Raw genomic sequence first — 16,768 nt, 5'->3', positions numbered from 1 at the left:
CATACCGATCATCACTGGAATAGTGCAGAATGATGAAACCTTTGGATCGTTATGTTCTTGGTTGCTGCGAGTTGGAAGCGTTAACGTGTCTTGGCTTTCACTAGAAGAGAGCTGTATGTTAAATGCTATGCATTATGGATAGCAAAAAAAAAACATTTGGCAGAGCAAGGGGAGGAGCTTGAAAAGGGATGGAAAATGAGATAAGTGTATTCAAAATGACATTCGAAATGGTTGGCAAACCGTATTAACCTCCAAAACGATGTAAAATGAAAAATTGCTGGTTCTCTCCCATCTCATCCCGGCATCAGAAACTAGCATTGCTGAAAAACGATTTTTTTGTGGAAGCTTTCGGTCTTGCATTTATCCGAATAATTCGCAAGAAAATACCAATTTATCCTACACGAGAGGAGATATTGATTGGTTGTCAAATGGGCTCTGATTGGTAAAGGCGCCCGTGAATAATGCAGTTGATGCAGCATCCATGTTATTCTCCCTGACATTGCCATTTTTGCGAATTGTCCAGATGAGTGCAAGGCCGAAAGCTTCCATGAATAATGCTTCTTTCTCAGCAATACTCAAGTTTTGTGCTGCCAACCGCCAGGAATTGGTGCTTAGCTGGCGCATTTTCTGGTTATTTTGTAAATAGAAATCGCCCCGTCAGTAAAAACGTGGTCGCTATCAAATTTCTTTGGTATAACCTCATCGTGGAAATCCCGAGCCCCCATTCTGGCGACCATATTAGTGCAGAAGAAAATAGTGGTGTTTTCGTTGGAGCAATGCAGAAGTGTCTCTACAATATTTGGAAATTGCGGTGGGCTGTAAACAATATCGGATCCCAGAATGAAATCAAAGTCGGATGGATAGTCATGGTGATCAGTGCCCCAATAAAGGGCACGCACTTTTGAACGGTGCTTGGAGGTGACTGGAATGTTAGCATCAACGTTGTATTCTATCTGCTCCAGAGTTTCCGATACGTCCGTAATGGTGACATGTCCACCTGGGCAAAAAGAATGAAATAATTTCAGTACCTAATGATTCTACCAAGCACAAGTTGCGACATGCATCGGTGGTCACCGGAAGTAAAAGAATAATTGTAACTCTTGGTCATTCGAATCAGAGCGCATGGGCAGGAAGAACAAGTGCACATGCAGTGAAACGGTTCCGGTAACTCACACCCGCCTGCTCTGGCTGCAATATAGATTGAATTCAAGTAAACTCGAAAGCATATTCAATTTAAAAGTTCAGAGGAAGCTGCAGTCTTTCTGCGTTCTTTCATGCAGGGGTGTTAGGGTATGCCCTCGTTATTTTACCATCACTATTCCCCAGTGCCTGATTATATGAATAAAGTATCTAGGAACACTTGAAACAACATTATCATATTAAAGTTAGAGAAGTATGCCATTGACGACCGACCAAAACTGATCAGTAAATTGTCATTCGATATCAGCAATTGGGTAGTGCTGTGTGCACCTTCCCTTCGAATATCACGCAATGTCATCTTCCGTAATAAGGAAAACAGGGTTCTGCTTTTAAGCACCTTTGATACATTAACCTTAAATAATAAAATCGTCCTTTATGAAGCCAAGATAATGCAATGACGGTAAATGAGTCAACATTGTTGTGTGATTTCAAGTAGAAATTAGATACAGCTCTAGGGGCTAAAAAGGATCGAGCAATATGGGGGAAGGCGGGATCAGGGTATTTAATGTGATGATCAGCCATGATCATAAAGAATGGCGGCGCAGGCTAGATGGACCGAATGGCCTTCTCCTGCTTCCATTTTCTATGTTTCTATCTGCATTCGTATTCCCATTAACATAGTTTGCTTAATATAGCTTCTTAAAAAAAAACAATTATATTGGCCCAGGTTTCATGGGCAGAGGCCAGGCGACTGTTTTCACCGCTGAAGTGGAAGCAAGTTGCCCACTAAGGTCTTATACTTTCTGCGATCTGAATTTCCCGTTCCTGGACATCAGTTTGACCTAGAACGAAGCCATAGGTTCAGAGGTCATCAAGAAGGTTAAGTATTCCAACACATTGAAGCAGTTTTGTACTCAGCAGACCAGAGTGTTTTCTTTTATTAGCTCACAGGATACCAGCTGCTCGCTCCTAAGATTACCATCAAGAATGTTTTGTTAACCCACCTTACTGCAGTCCACGTGGTGTCACTATGTGTCAGTCGTAAAAGCAGTAAATGGCTAACCTGGTGATTAGGTGCCAATAAACCAATCTGCTTTATCCTGGACCGCATGTTTTCGGAGCTGCACTCATCCAGGCAAATGGAGAGCATTCGATAACATTCCCGATTTCAGACTTGCTGAAAGCCAAACTTTGGATGAATCAGGAGGTGGGTTACTCTTGCGGACAAGGTATTTATATGGATGATCCAATTAGGTTTTTGGCCGGTGTTGACCCAAAAGGCATTGGTGGGCGACTGAGTACCTGTAACTGACTGGTTCTTTCCATTTCAGTGATAAGTTTCCAGAGCATGTTTGATAATTGAGACATGCATATTGGAGTAAGGTAGAAACCAATACATCAGTAAAAAATATAATATACTGGCCGAGATCTTCCATTCAGTGACAATGCCGGGTGCATTGCCAGTGCCCCTGAAGTTTTTACCAACCCAATGATATTTGAATTGAGGTCAGTTTTTAAAGGTCCAAATCTTTTAATGAAGGAATGTAGGTTACTGAATGGGCGAACAAATAGGTGAGTGGATTAATGGGTGAGATGCGTTACTCCGTGAGGTAGGCAGTGGGTGAAATGGGTAACTGGGTGAGAGTTGGCTGAGGTGTGCAGGTGATTAAAGTAGGCAGTTGGATAGCTGGGTGGAGTGGAGAGGTAGTGAGATAGATAAGTGGGTGTCGGATGAGGTGCCTAGGCTGGGTGTCAGATTAGATTTAGTCGAGTGGTCAGGTTGGGGTAGGAGTAGCCAGACGGTTGGAAGTTAATTGGGACGGGGATAGTCAAGTTTGTTCAAAGTTGTTTGAGGTAGTCGTGATGGTGTTAGCAGGGTCAGGTCAGGCGGTAGCCGTGTCGGGTCTGGAATGTAGTTATGTGGTAGCAGTGTGATAGGGTACATGGGGGACAGGGGTGGGGGGAATGGAGTTGTACTGTTAGCTATTTGATCAATATTAACCTGCATAATGGGTGACGGTGGCATGGTGGCACAATGGTTAACACTGCTGCCTGACAGCATCAGGGACCCAGGTTCAATTCCCAGCTTGGATCACTGTCTGTATGGAGTCTACATGCTCTCCCATGTTTGGGTTTCCTCCAGGTGCTCTGCTTTTCTCCCACAGTCCAAAGATGTACTAGCTAGGTGGATTGGACATGATAAATTGCCCCTTACTGTCCGGGAGATCAGCAGGGTAAATATGTGGGGTTATGGGGATAGGGCTGGGTGGGATTGTGGTTGGTGCAGACCCAATGGGTCAAATGGCCTCCGTCTCCATTATAGGGATTCTATGATCCTATGCTATGATAACAATTCCTGGGTGAGTATCCAGGGAAGTAACACATATGTAACCAAGTCTCCACCCTGAGCTCAGGTCAGAAATATTCATGGTGGATCCCAGTCGGCGGCAGGGAGTCAGTCCATCAAATATTTAAAGTTCCTGGGCAATTCTCACATATGTCTGAACACCCTGACTTCTGCAAAGTCCCGACTCCCAACAATGGATAATAGTCCCTTTACATTCAGGAGAAAGGAAGATTTGGGCCACTACCTTAAAAACATCTGAACATTTATCATAATGAAGACATTAACATTACATAAGCATATTTTTGCAGCTACAGTCAGGTTGTTTATCAGTATTTATGAACTTATTGTCCTATAACAAACCCAACTGGAACTCATTCAGCAAGCTAGCTGTGACATTTTCAGGGCTTTTTACAATGAAGTTGTAAAAGGGCTCATGTTCACTAATCTCCTTGACAGCAGCGAGTGGGGGTGGGGGGGGAGGTGGTGGGTGGCGTGAGCGGGTGGCAAGGGATGAATTGGTAGGCAGACATATTTGTGACTGAATTGGTAGGTGGGTAAGGTGGTAGGTGAATGAGCTGGTAGTTGAATAGGATGGCAGTTGATTGAGGTGGCAAATTGGTGAATTCTGAGTATTTAGGGTGACATGTGGGTGAGGTGGTCTGCGAAAATTTACTCACAGAGAATACTACAACTTTAATTACTCCCCTCACCTCTAGGTAGTCGGGTGTGACTTGTAGTCAGGTCGGCGTCTAGTCAGCTCTGGTCAGAATGGTTGGGATGCGGTTTGATCAAGAGAGGAATCGGTTCAGGTTGAAGGTTTGGTCAGAAGATCAGGATCGGCTATTCAGTCGATCAGGACTGGTCGAGTTTGGTCAGGGGTAGACAGTTGGGTCAGGAGGAAACCCACGCAAACACGGGGAGAACGTGCAAACTCCACACAGATAGTCACCCGAGACTGAAATTGAACCTGGGTCCTTGGTGCAGTGAGGCAGCACTGCTAGAGAGAGTTTCTTAGTTGAACACTGTACCACCGTGCCGCCCCGAAAGAAGTAAATCTACTGATTGCGCATGACTTGTAGAAGGAGTTTTGGAATAGCGATTGTAGCCAGGTATACAAGAAAAAGTAATGTCAACATCATCAATGGCTACACGTTGTCCTTATAAGTGCAAACTCGAATGATGACATTCGTGAACACAGACCCAAATCTTCCGGTTTCCAGATTGTCAGAGACCTGACCTCTCTCCCAAGATGCCGAAGGTATGTCAGGATCTTGCAGAAGACATGACATACCGACTTACATTGGAATTCTTGGGAAGTTCACAATTCCAGTGGGCAACTCTCCTTCTGCCTAAGACTCTTTCCCAATGTCTCTGATTTTGTGGATCGGAGACTTCAGACAAATCCACGGGACGTAGGCTGATAGTAACTCCACGTCTGAACGACCTCCTCATCACGCCGAATCCCACCCACTATTCAGGTACCCACCGAGCAACGAACTATCTCTTAACCAGTGCCGATTTTCCAATTACTCGACAAGCAGACTGCATCCTCGAACTGACCCGGCTGCCACAGTCCCTAGGCCAGCCGATCATACCCCCACACCTCCGACAAAACTACGCCCAATTCAGACCCGACCTGACCCGCCTCCCCATCTACCAGCTCCTCATTCACTCACAAACTTACCCACCCCCTTCCCAAAGCATCCACACACCCGTCCCCTCAACACTTCACTGGTACGTTGTAATTCATTAAAAGGCTCTTAAATACTTACCAAAATATGACAGCCAAGTGCTGTACAAATTGGGAAGTGACTTTTGCGATGTATCTCTTCGCAAATCTTTGCATCGATTTCTGCAGGGAGGGATTTTTTTCTCCATACTGAATTGGATGTTTTGGCCTTTTCAAACGTAACGAGGGAAGTGCGCAGTTTTCTGTCTGATCGAGGATAGATTGAAGAGACACTAATCGGAAGATTTGCGTCCATGAAGCGCAACTTTAGGGGTTAACGCTACAAATAGCGAGATAGTGGTAAGCATTATAAATCACAATCAAAGGAGTAGCAATATGGATAACTACAGACATAACCACATAACTAAGAATGTTAATGGTTGGCGTGCGGGTGAGCAATAGTTTAAAAGGCATTTTGAGTAACCAGTTCGAATGATAAACAATGACTATAGGTGGATAGCATAGTGAATATTATTTATCGGGTGTTCGCAGTATGGAAAGTTGTTACACGAGTACAGGAGTATAATAATATGAATATTAATTGAGCAATTAGTGGCTAATTTTCTCAGAGTTTGTGTGAAAGCTTAGGTGCTGACAGAACTGTCGTCCTCTGCCATCACTCTCTTGGTTGGATCCAACAGTTTTTTCTAACGTCAAGACTCAGGCGGTAAAGAAAGCAGCCTGAGTGATCATTGAAAAGCAGAGATAGTTTTAGAATCGCTACAATGCAGAAGGAGGCCATTCGACCCATCGAGCCTGCGTGGACAACATTGCCACCCATTCCTATCCCCGTAATCCCACGTATTAAATTTGCTAGTCCCCCTGACACCAAGGGACAATTTAGCATGGCCAATCAACCTAACCTGCACAACTTTGGACTGTGGGAGGAAACCGGAGCACCCGGAGGAAACCCACTCAGATGCAGGGAGGTTGTGCAAACTCCACACTGATAGTAACCCGAAGCCACAATTGAACCCCGATCCCTGGCTCTGTGAAGCAGCAGTGCCACTACATTAGTATTGTAGGATATTTGAAATAAGATTAAACTGCGTTTACTTTAGTTTTTCTATATAGGAAAGGATATTCTAGTTAGGTTCATGTTAGACCAAGGTGTTGGCATGTACGGGGATTTTTGCTTCCAGTTCCAACTCTGATTCTATTATGCTGAGAGACAATATGATGGAAAAAGTCAATGTGGGCTTGGGGAAAGAATGAGATGTTCTTTAGCAGTCAGTGGCCACTTCAGGAGAGAGAGACTGTCTGAGCTGAATTCATAGCAGATGGAGAGAACAGTCTGTCAGTTCTGTCAGAAGCAAAAGCAGGACAAGGGAGTTACAAAAAAGAAGACATCACAAAAAGCACACACCAGAAACTAAAGAACAGCTAGTTCTGGAAACGAGGATGAAAAGAGATGTTCCAGGAATTTTGATGTCAAATGAACAAACAGCAACTGGAATGGGAACAAAGTACTATTCATTGAAGTCACAGACAGAGCTGAGAAGAAGTTAACTAGTAAGAAGCCAAAGATATCTAAAGCACTCCTAAGATTAGTGATATTTTACCACAGCCTATGAAGTGATTGTTGAAGCAATAATGGAGCAATTAATGGCTGAATCTCTCAGAGTTTGTGTGAAAGCTTAGGTCCTCACAGAACTGTTCTCCTCAGCCTTCACTCTCTTGGTTGGATCCAGCATTTTTTTAATGTCAGGACTCAGGCGGTAAAGAAAGCAGCCTGAGTGATCATTGAAAAATATTACACTTGCCATGGCAATGACTTCTACACTGACAAGGGAGTCTGTGAGGAGATTGCCATCATCTCTAGCAAGAAACTTTGCAAAATAATTGCAGGATATGTGAGATACTATAGAAGCATACTTATTGTGGGCCTGTCAAAGGCATCTCCAACAAATATCAGGAAGAAGAGCAGGAGAGGAGGTAAAACCATGGCCCAGAGGTTTCCACTCTGGATCAAGAGATGATTGAGGTGAACCCAACTACAATGGAGATGCTAAAACTGCTGGACTTTGGCAGCTTGTCCAATCTGCAAGGCACACAGCTTTCAGCAGTAATGGTCATCAGGACTCTGAGAATCTAAAATTATTTGCGGTACCATTACCATTGAAAAGGTAAAAAAAAGAGAAAAGACGCAATCTTACGCCATCGTCCCAGTAACACTGGTGAGAGGCAAAAGACAAGAAATGAGCTCAGTATCTCATCTCCCCTAACTGAATCAGCACTTTGGCTTGAAGCCAATTTAAATATTAATATTACTATTTAAATTGTCACAATTGTCCAGGCTTACTTACCTGAACCATTTTCCTGATTGAGCTCCTCACCGATGAGATTCATAGGTGGTCTCCAGCAAAGGAGACCTGACATGATGGCTTTGCCAGGGCCATTGAAGCCCCTGTGTGGTTGGGGACAAGGCTGGGCAGTGCACACTGGGCACCCTGACAGTGCCCAACAGCCACAATTGCATTGCCCACTGGCACCATAACTGTGCCAGGGCAGTATTAAGGGTTTGGGTGCAGAGTGGAGGCAGAGCACGTGGGGGTAGAGTTATGACAGGGGGGAAGGAATGGGTGGCTGTTGGGTGGAGGGAAGGAAGGAATTCTGAAAGGGTGGCAATTGCTGTGGGAGGGAGGGAAGGAACTCTGCTGGTGTGGTGATCATGGAGGGAAGCAGGAAAGGAACTCTGCAGACAGGAGTGACTGGTCTGGGAGGGAGCGAGAGAAGGGAATCTGCCAGGTTATGTTCAGGGAAGGAACTCTGGAGATGGAGGCAATTGGGGTGGAATGGAGGGAAGGAACTCTGCTGGGGTGGCGATCAGGGAGTGAAGCAGGGAAGGATCTCTGCAGACAGGAGTGACTGGAATGGGAGGGAGTGAGAGAAGGGAATCTGCCAAGATATGATCAGGGAAGGAACTCTGGAGATGGAGGCAATTGGGGTGGAAGGGAGGGGAGGAACTCTGCTGGGGTGGCGATCAGGGAGTGAAGCAGGGAAGGATCTCTGCAGACAGGAGTGACTGGAATGGGAGGGAGTGAGAGAAGGGAATCTGCCAAGATATGATCAGGGAAGGAACTCTGGAGATGAGGGCAATTGGGGTGGAATGGAGGGAAGGAACTCTGCTGGGGTGGCAAATAGGGTTGAAGGGGATGAAAGAAATTCTACCAGGTGGGCGGCATGATGGCATTGTGGTTAGCTTCCCCACAACTCCAGGGACTTGGATTCGAGTCCCAGCTGGCATTACTGTGTGAGCGGAGTTTGCACATTTTCCCCACATCTGGCTGGGTTTCCTCTGGGTGCTCCACTTTCCCCCCAACAGTCCAAAGATGTGTGGGTTAGGTGGATTCGCTGCTAAATTACCCCTTTGTGTTCTGGGATGTGTAGGTTAGTGGGATTAGCAGAGTAAACATGTGGAATTATGGGGATAGGGCCTGGGTGGGATTGTTTTCAGTGCAGACTCAATGGGCCAAATGGCCTTCTTCTGCACTGTAGGGTTTCTATGATTCTATGATGAGTGGTGATCGGGGAGGGAGGGACGAACTTTGCAAATGGGGGTGATCAGGATGGGAGGGAGAATGGGAACTCTACAGGGGTGGCAACCTAGGTGGGATCTAGGGAAGGAACTTTGCAGGAGTGGCAATCAAGGAGGAAGTGCACTTGGGGGTAATTAGGGTGGGAGGGAGGAAACTGCACATAGATTGTCATTGAGATTGTGGAATGATCTTATAGAGGTCTACAAAATAACGAGGGGCAGAGTTCAGCTGTGTAGTCATTGTCTTTTCCTAAAGGCAGGGGAGTCTAAAACTAGAGGGCATACATTTAAAGTGAGAGGGGAGAGATACAAAAGTGTCCAGAGGGTGAATTTTTTTACACAGAGGGTGGTGAGTGTCTGGGACAAGCTGCAGGGGCAGCAATCAAGATGGGGATGGAAGGAATCCTGAGGGGAGGCAATCAAGGAAGAAAGGAACTCTGTACATGGAGGTGATTGGTGTGGGAGGAAGGGAGGAAATTCTATGGATGGTGATCAAGATTGGGGGAGAGAGGGAACTCTGCATGGGTGGTAATCAAGATGGGGAGGGCAAAATCTCTGCAGGGGTGATGATTGAGGAGGGAATGAACTCTGCAGACAAGGTGATTAGTGGCAGGAAGTGGGAACTATGCAGACGGGGCAACTGGCAGAAGATCCAATGTCCATGGGATGGGTGGGGGAGGGTCTGATGTCTGTGGGTAAACTGGTACTGGAAGTGATCAAAGTAGAGTGGAGACTCCATGTCTGCAAGGCTGGTGGGGGGAGGTGGCAGGAGACCTCTGGGAGATCAGGACACCTAACCAATTGTGCTCCAAGAGCTCTGGAGCCAGCTTCATTAGTGAGCTCTGGTTTGACACACCACCCCACTCCCCATCTTGCTGAAGAGAATTGCCTCCTGGTACTTTTTTTGCACTAAATGCCATAAGATAGTGACATGCAGCTCTCCCAAAAAAAAGTGTGATTCTCTCTTATTTTCTCACTTCTTCAGCACTTAGAAATATTTTCATAAGATCACTCCCAAAGGAATACTGAAGTGAGAGTTGGAAATCCTGGAGGAGGATCCATGCTGAAATAGCTGAGAACCATGTTTGAAAGCACAGTTCAAAAACCTGGAGGTGGATTCTTGCTAAAATAACTGAGGGAAAACATCACGTGGAAGCAGATTTTAAAGTGTATATTTTTCAGAGTGGAATTAGGAAAATCCATGCAACCATGAGAGTGGTAAAAATCAGAAGGTGCAATCTTGCTGGTGAGATTTCCAACTTCTGGCTTCCACCAGATATTGAGCCCCCACCACCAATCACATGGAGAGGGAACACTGACTTAAGACCTCACCATTTTGTGTGACATGATTGGAACATATACGATTCTAAGAGTATTAGATAGGGTAAATGTTGGGAGGATGTTTTTGCTCATTGGAGAGTGTAGGACCAGAGGGCATAGTCACCTAATAAGGGGGTGGTCATTTATGATGGATTTGAGGATGTTTCTCTTAGAATCATATTGTTATAGAGTCATAGAGGTTTACAACATGGATATAGGCCCTTCAGCCCAACTTGTCCATGCTGCCCTTTTTTAAACCCCTAAGCTAATCCCAATTGGCTGCATTTGGCCCATATCCCTCCATACCCATCTTACCCATGTAACTGTCTAAACGCTTTTTAAAAGACAAAATTGTACCCGTCTCTGCTACTACCTCTGGCAGCTTGTTCCAGGCACTCACCACCCTCTGTGTAAAAAAATTGCCCCTCTGGACACTTTTGTATGTCTCCCCTCTCACTTTAAATGCATGCCCTCTAGTTTTAGACTCCCCTGCCTTTAGGAAAAGGCAATGACTACACAGCTGATCTCTGCCCCTCATTATTTTATAGACCTCTATAAGATCATCCCTCAGCCTTCTATGCTCCAGAGGAAAAAGTCCCAGTCTATCCAGCTTCTCCTTATAACTCAAACCATCAAGTTCTGGTAGCATCCTAGTAAATCTTTTCTGCACTCTTTCTAGTTTAATGATGTCCTTTCTTAATAGGGTGACCAGAACTGTACACCCAACTGTACTCTAAGTGTGGCCTTTTCAATGTCTTGTACAACTTCAGCAAGACCTCCCAACTCCTGTATTCAATGTTCTGATCAATGAAACCAAGCATGCTGAATGCCTTCTTCACCATTCTGTCCGCCTGTGACTCCACTTTCAAGGAACTATGAACATGTACTCCTAGATCTCTTTTTTCTGTAATTCTACCAAAATGCATCACCTCGAATTTGTCTAAATTAAACTCCATTTGCCATTCGTCAATCCACTGGCCCAATTGATCAAGATCCCATTGTAATCGGAGATAACTTTCTTCAGTGTCCACGATGCCATCAATCTTGGTATCTTCTGCAAACTTATTAAACATGCCTCCTATATCTCATCCAAATCACTAATATAAATGACAAATAACAATGGACCTAGCACTGATCCCTGGGGCACACCACTGATCACAGACTTCTAGTTTGAAAAACAATCCTCTACAATCACCCTCTGGCTTCTGTCATTTAGTATCCATTTAGATACCTGACCCTGGATCCCGTGAGATTTAACCTTATACAACAATCTACCGTGAGGTACCTTGTCAAAGGCCTTGCTAAAGTCCATGTGGACAACATGAACTGCACTGCCCTCATCTACCTTCTTGTTTACCCCTTCTTCTTGGGGAAGAGTGGTGAGTCTTTGGAATTTTTTACCTCAGGAAGAAGTGGAGACTGAGTCCTTGAACATGTTCAAAGCTGAAATTGTAAGTTTCAGGTGAATTAGTAGGTGAATTAAGGGCTGCACAGATAAGGTGGGAAAGTGGACTTAATGAATGATAGATCAGCCTTGATTTTATTAAATGGCAAAGCAGGTTCGAAGGGCTCAATGGTCTACTCATTCATATTTTTATGGTCTTCTGTTGCCATTGGGAAGAGGGGAGAGGAACTCATTTTTGAGATCAGATTACGTGGGGTAGGGGAATTTGAGGAGAAATCCACAGAATATCTGTTGAATTGATTCTGCCACTATGTTTCAAAATGAGGTGTTGTCTGATGACAATTAGCCTGCTGAGTCACAGGCTCTGTGTATTTCTGCATACCTTATAGCATCAGATCGTAGAATCCCTACAGTAAAGAAGGAGGCCACTCAAACCATCTAATCTGCACCGACCACAATCTCACCCAGACCCTATTCCCATAGCTCAACATATTTACCCTGCTAATCCCCTGACACTTTTAGCATGATCAATGCACCTAACCCACACATCTTTAGGCAATGGGAAGAAATTGGAGCACCCAGAAAAAACCCAAGCAGTACAGGGAAAATGTGCAAACTCCAGCCAGACAATGACCTGAGGCTAGAATTGATCCTGGGTCCCTGGTGCTGTCAGGCAGCAGTACTACCCACTGAATGGTCTCGTTGGGCGCATGAGCGGCGCAGGCTTGGAGGGCCGAAGGGTCTGTTCGTATGCTGTACTGTTCTTCGTTCTTTGTTGTTCTTTGTGCCACTATGCTGTTCCAACCACTGTGTCACCATGCTGCAATACTTGTCTTTATGTACCTTGCAACAGGTAACAACTTTAATTTTAAAGCAATGGCAAATAAGTTAGAAATCAAGTTAAAAGTTGAGTGTTCAAAAGTCAGAAATAGTTCCAATGTTGGCTCATGGCTTGAACTTTGAGGAATGAAAAGGTGAATTTGATTAAATGCAGGATGACTTGGCTAAGATACAGCTGCAAATGCATCAACTGGAAATGGATACAAGAATGAAGAATATTTGATACTGAATGTGATGGAGAAAATTTGAAAGTGAATTCTAGATGTGAAGAGAAATATTTAAACTTGAATTCATTGAAAAGAGTAAAATAAAGGGAAATTCATGATTGGAAAGAGGAGGGAAAGTCAGTAAATTTGAACTGTACAGAGAAAGTATTCAATTAAATGAACGGGGAAGGTCGTAACAGTGGGTCAGATTTACATCCTGCTTTTAATTTGGCCATATCCACCTATTTCATAGGGCTAGAAATTGCCAGCCTGCCCATCTTACTTAAATTCAATTTAATTGCTTAGTTTATTGATTCACAGGACATGAGTATCACTGCTAAGACCAGCAATTATTGTCCATCCCAGCTTGGAATGAGTCATAAATGGTGCAGTCTTATTTGCTATTCATGTCATGCTCCCACTGCAGCGAGGTGGGAGATTTTGGCAGCACAATCTCAGAGTACAAATCTCCATTCACTGTAGCGGTATGGAAAAATCCCATCAATGTAAAGGGTGGTAAGATTCCGGCCTTAGACTCAAAATGCTAACTCTGTTTCTCTGCATACGCAGCCAGACCTGCTTACTTTATCCAGCATTTTATTCTTTTATTTGTAGTCTTAAACTGCTGCAGCCCCTGTGGTATAGGTACACTCACCCACAGTGCTGTTAGGTAGGGTGTTCCAGGATTTTGACCCAGCAATAATGAAGAAACGGCAATTGTTTCCACACCAGGATGGTGAGTGACCTGGGGGAGAAATTCCAGGTGGTGGCACTCCCATGTGTCTGCTGCCCTTGTCCTTCGCTTGTTGGAGATGTTAATTGCTTGGCATTCATGTAGTGCAAATTCTACTTGCCACTTGTCAAGCAAAGCCTGAATGCTATCCAAATTATGTTGCATTTGGACATAGACTTCTTGACACATTAAACTTGTTAATGTGACAATTACCTGGATTATACGTGCTGGCAACTTTAACTGCATAGAAAGTATGAATCACACCTCATGAGAGTCTTGTTTCATTTTCACTGTAAGATTAAAAGCACAGGTTAAAAGTCACCAACTTGATATCAGCAATTCAGAATGCCGTGAGTGCTATTTGCACATTTGATACTGGAAGCTGCTTCCAGGAGATACCTTTGCTGTTCTGAGGTGTCATTTAGCCTGCAGAGCAGTGCATTTTGACTGTATCTTAACATGTTTAGTTGTATAACATAGGGATAATAGTCACTTTGACAGATGCTTCCTCCTGTGAGGAGGAAAAAGGGAGGAAGAAGGGTGCCCATGATACACGAGAGGCCTTGATAAGACAAGGGTGCCAGTAGGTCTGGCATTGTTGGCCACAGATGTATGCACTGCCTGTGTCGCAATGCACTCACTGAGAAAGTTCTATCAGCACTTTCACCTTCTCGATTGCCAAGGCATTGTTGCACCTAGACCAAAATTCAGTGCTGACAATTCATGAGTCATTTCTCCATGTAATTTCTGATACTGGTCACAGATTCAGTAAACCTCTGCATGAGAGATGATAAATTGAAGCTTTATTAACATATTGACATTGGCCAATCTGATGACGGCACATACAAAATGCATCAGAATAGTGTCGGATGTGACTCTTTTTCCTGTGCTGTGGCACACTGCACCCCCCTCATTGGCTATTGTACTGGAGAGATGGTGCTGATCAGATTGTCCTGGTGCCATGGATAATTTTGTCAGGTGTCCTATGTGGGGCTGAGACCTTGAGGCCCTCAACTCATTAGAATACCCCACTGAGTCACAAGAGGAGCTTCTGCCACAGTTGCAATTTGAGGAGGACTGTGCAAATGACAGAAGGTGCTCCCAGATAGTGGCAGCTTCTCTTCTTCTGCTGTCAGGAGGGATCGGTCCTCTGTGTCTTCCTGTGCAGTCTCTGGAACTGAATCAATGTCTAGGATTCCGATCCTCCTCAGTGGCTTTGAGCTCCTGAGTACAGAGCCAGGGTGATGGTCAGAACACATACCCATGAATGTGTCTCTAGTATTATGGGTTTGCCACCGCTACCCTCCCCCCCCAATACAATCACCAGTTTGCCCATGGATGAAGCTTGGTGCAATGCAAATTGGGTGATCACATTGCACGCAGCCCAGATGGACATGTCAAATTCTGTGTCATAGCACAAAACCTCTCTGGTACATTCAACAAATCCCCAAGCACCTCACATTGAACATCCAGCATCTTCTACCTCATGGATAACTCCAGAGTTTCAATCTCTGGACCAGCTTGGATATTCCTTCAACTGACAGAGGCATACAGCTCCACACTCTTTGGCAGCTGCACCTGCAAAAGGAAATGCCCTCAAATTGTGCTTCATAGAACCATAGAACCCATACAGTGCAGAAAGAGGCCATTCAGCCCATTGAACCTGCACCTACAGCAATCTCACCCTGGCCCAATCCCCGTAACCCCACATACTTACCCCACTGATCTGCCTGACACTACAGGGCAATTTAACATGGCCAATCAACCTAACCTGCACATCTTTGGACTGTGGGAAGAAACCAAAGCACCTGGAGGAAACTCACACAGGCACGAGGGGAACATGCAAACTCCACACAGACAGTCATCGGAGGCCCAAATTGAACCCGAGTCCCTGATGCTGTAGGCAGTAGTGTTAACCATTATGCCATCGTGCCACCCCTTGCCTCCCATGCTAATTCCTGCTGAATTGCCAGTATCTGTGCTGGTGCTTGGTGGAGGGTGAGTATGTGATGCTGCATCTCTGAGGCTTCCTCTTCCTCCTCGGAGGCTAATATTGGGTTCCTCGAGCTTGGCAGTGTCAACAGAGGAAGTTTCACCTGTGCAGGATACACAAAACACAAAGTGTTAATTGACTTTTCACAGCCTTCGTGGGATGTGAGTTTACAATGTTAATTACTATTAGCAACATGTGATACCAAACAAGCAAACATGAAACCACACCTATGGCAAACTCACAATGCTTGCACCAGAGAGCCTCACAGCCTTTGAAGGCATAAATATGTAAACATGATAAGCCTCAGTAACCAACCCCATAACCCTCTCTGCAGATTCAGTTAAATACCCTGTTGGTCATTCCAAAATAATTAGTTTAGTGTGACTATCATTTTGTAGTGGGAGTTAATTTGTCCTTGAACATTGAATGCTAAAATTTATAGAAGCCATTTGTAAAACAATAACTAAACCAGGGTATTAGAAATCAGCCAGATCAATTAAGTGGACAGCCTTAATTGTGAGACAATTACAGAATGAGTAATTCATTATGAGGTATGTTCGAAAGGCTGGAAATGTCAATGGGAACACAGTAATTTATAACATTTATAATTATGAACATATTATTAGTACATGATTATTAATACAAATTCTTATAATGCTGCGGGAATAATAAGCACATGCCCTTCTCTGGGAAAAAAAATAACATGACTTATTAATCTTGACTGGAGGGACTGAATCAGCTCCTGATTTAGATGCCTCAATTTTAAATAACAGAAAACTATATTAACCATTTATTGGTCAACACTCAGTCCACCTCAAGTTAAGAGATAGAGGAGGTGACTTTCAGTCTGTGTTTGCGAACAGCGCCATGAGCTAAGATCTAGATAGAGTCAGGAAGCTCCAGAGAGATTGCAATGCACAATTTTCCCTGTCCCTCATCAGTGATGCCATGAGGTTAACACGCACAAGGGGTGAGAGAATAATTTTAATGTATTTACATATATTCTATTTGAATGATCAGGCCACTGCTATACTTTATCCCCTTGCCTTAGTTTCAAATGGTTTACAACAGGATTATCCAGATGTGAACCTGTCATGGAAATAACTCCAAAGGGAGAGAGACATGCCAGGCACTTTCCCCTGCCACTGTCCCTGGCACTGCCACCTGGCACAGGTTGGCACTGCCAGGTTGATACAGTGCCAAACTCTTTGGAATCAGTTTTGCCGGCATCTTTAGGCCTAACCTCTCAACATGATGACGTGAAACATGTTTCCCTGTTTTTTGCTGACAATGTGTCCTAAAATCTGGAAAGAAAACCTGTCTGTTTCTCTGGAGAGCACCAAAATGGTTTTCAGTTTGATCCTGAAACAGTGCCAATTTTTAGTAAGATATTGCTCATAGTCATAGCACATTGTCTTCAAAGCTGAGACAAGATGCGTAATTGGGTAAAAATCAATGGGCTAATACTTATCTCATTATTGAAAAGTTATTGATCAATTGGCTATTTTCCAGCAATT

At 44.3% G+C, this 16,768-nt stretch overlaps 1 protein-coding gene across 1 annotated transcript in view; it reads right to left on the bottom strand.

Annotated features, from left to right (window-relative positions):
• Nucleotides 1-586: 586 nt before the first annotated feature.
• The window catches only part of LOC145352282 (EEF1A lysine methyltransferase 3-like), a 31,364-nt gene continuing 15,182 nt past the window's right edge, over nucleotides 587-16,768 (bottom strand). Inside the window, exon 3 of the mRNA XM_080202023.1 lies at nucleotides 587-997. Within this exon, the coding sequence (XP_080058149.1) occupies nucleotides 612-997 (386 nt within the window). The 3' untranslated portion in view covers nucleotides 587-611. The remainder of the gene's footprint in view (nucleotides 998-16,768) is intronic.

This window comes from Carcharhinus amblyrhynchos, chromosome 14, assembly GCF_965287045.1.
Source record: "Carcharhinus amblyrhynchos chromosome 14, sCarAmb.v2.hapA, whole genome shotgun sequence".
NCBI lineage: Eukaryota > Metazoa > Chordata > Chondrichthyes > Carcharhiniformes > Carcharhinidae > Carcharhinus > Carcharhinus amblyrhynchos.
Note: the sequence above shows the minus strand (reverse complement) of the source record. Positions and strands in the feature narration are given on the sequence as shown.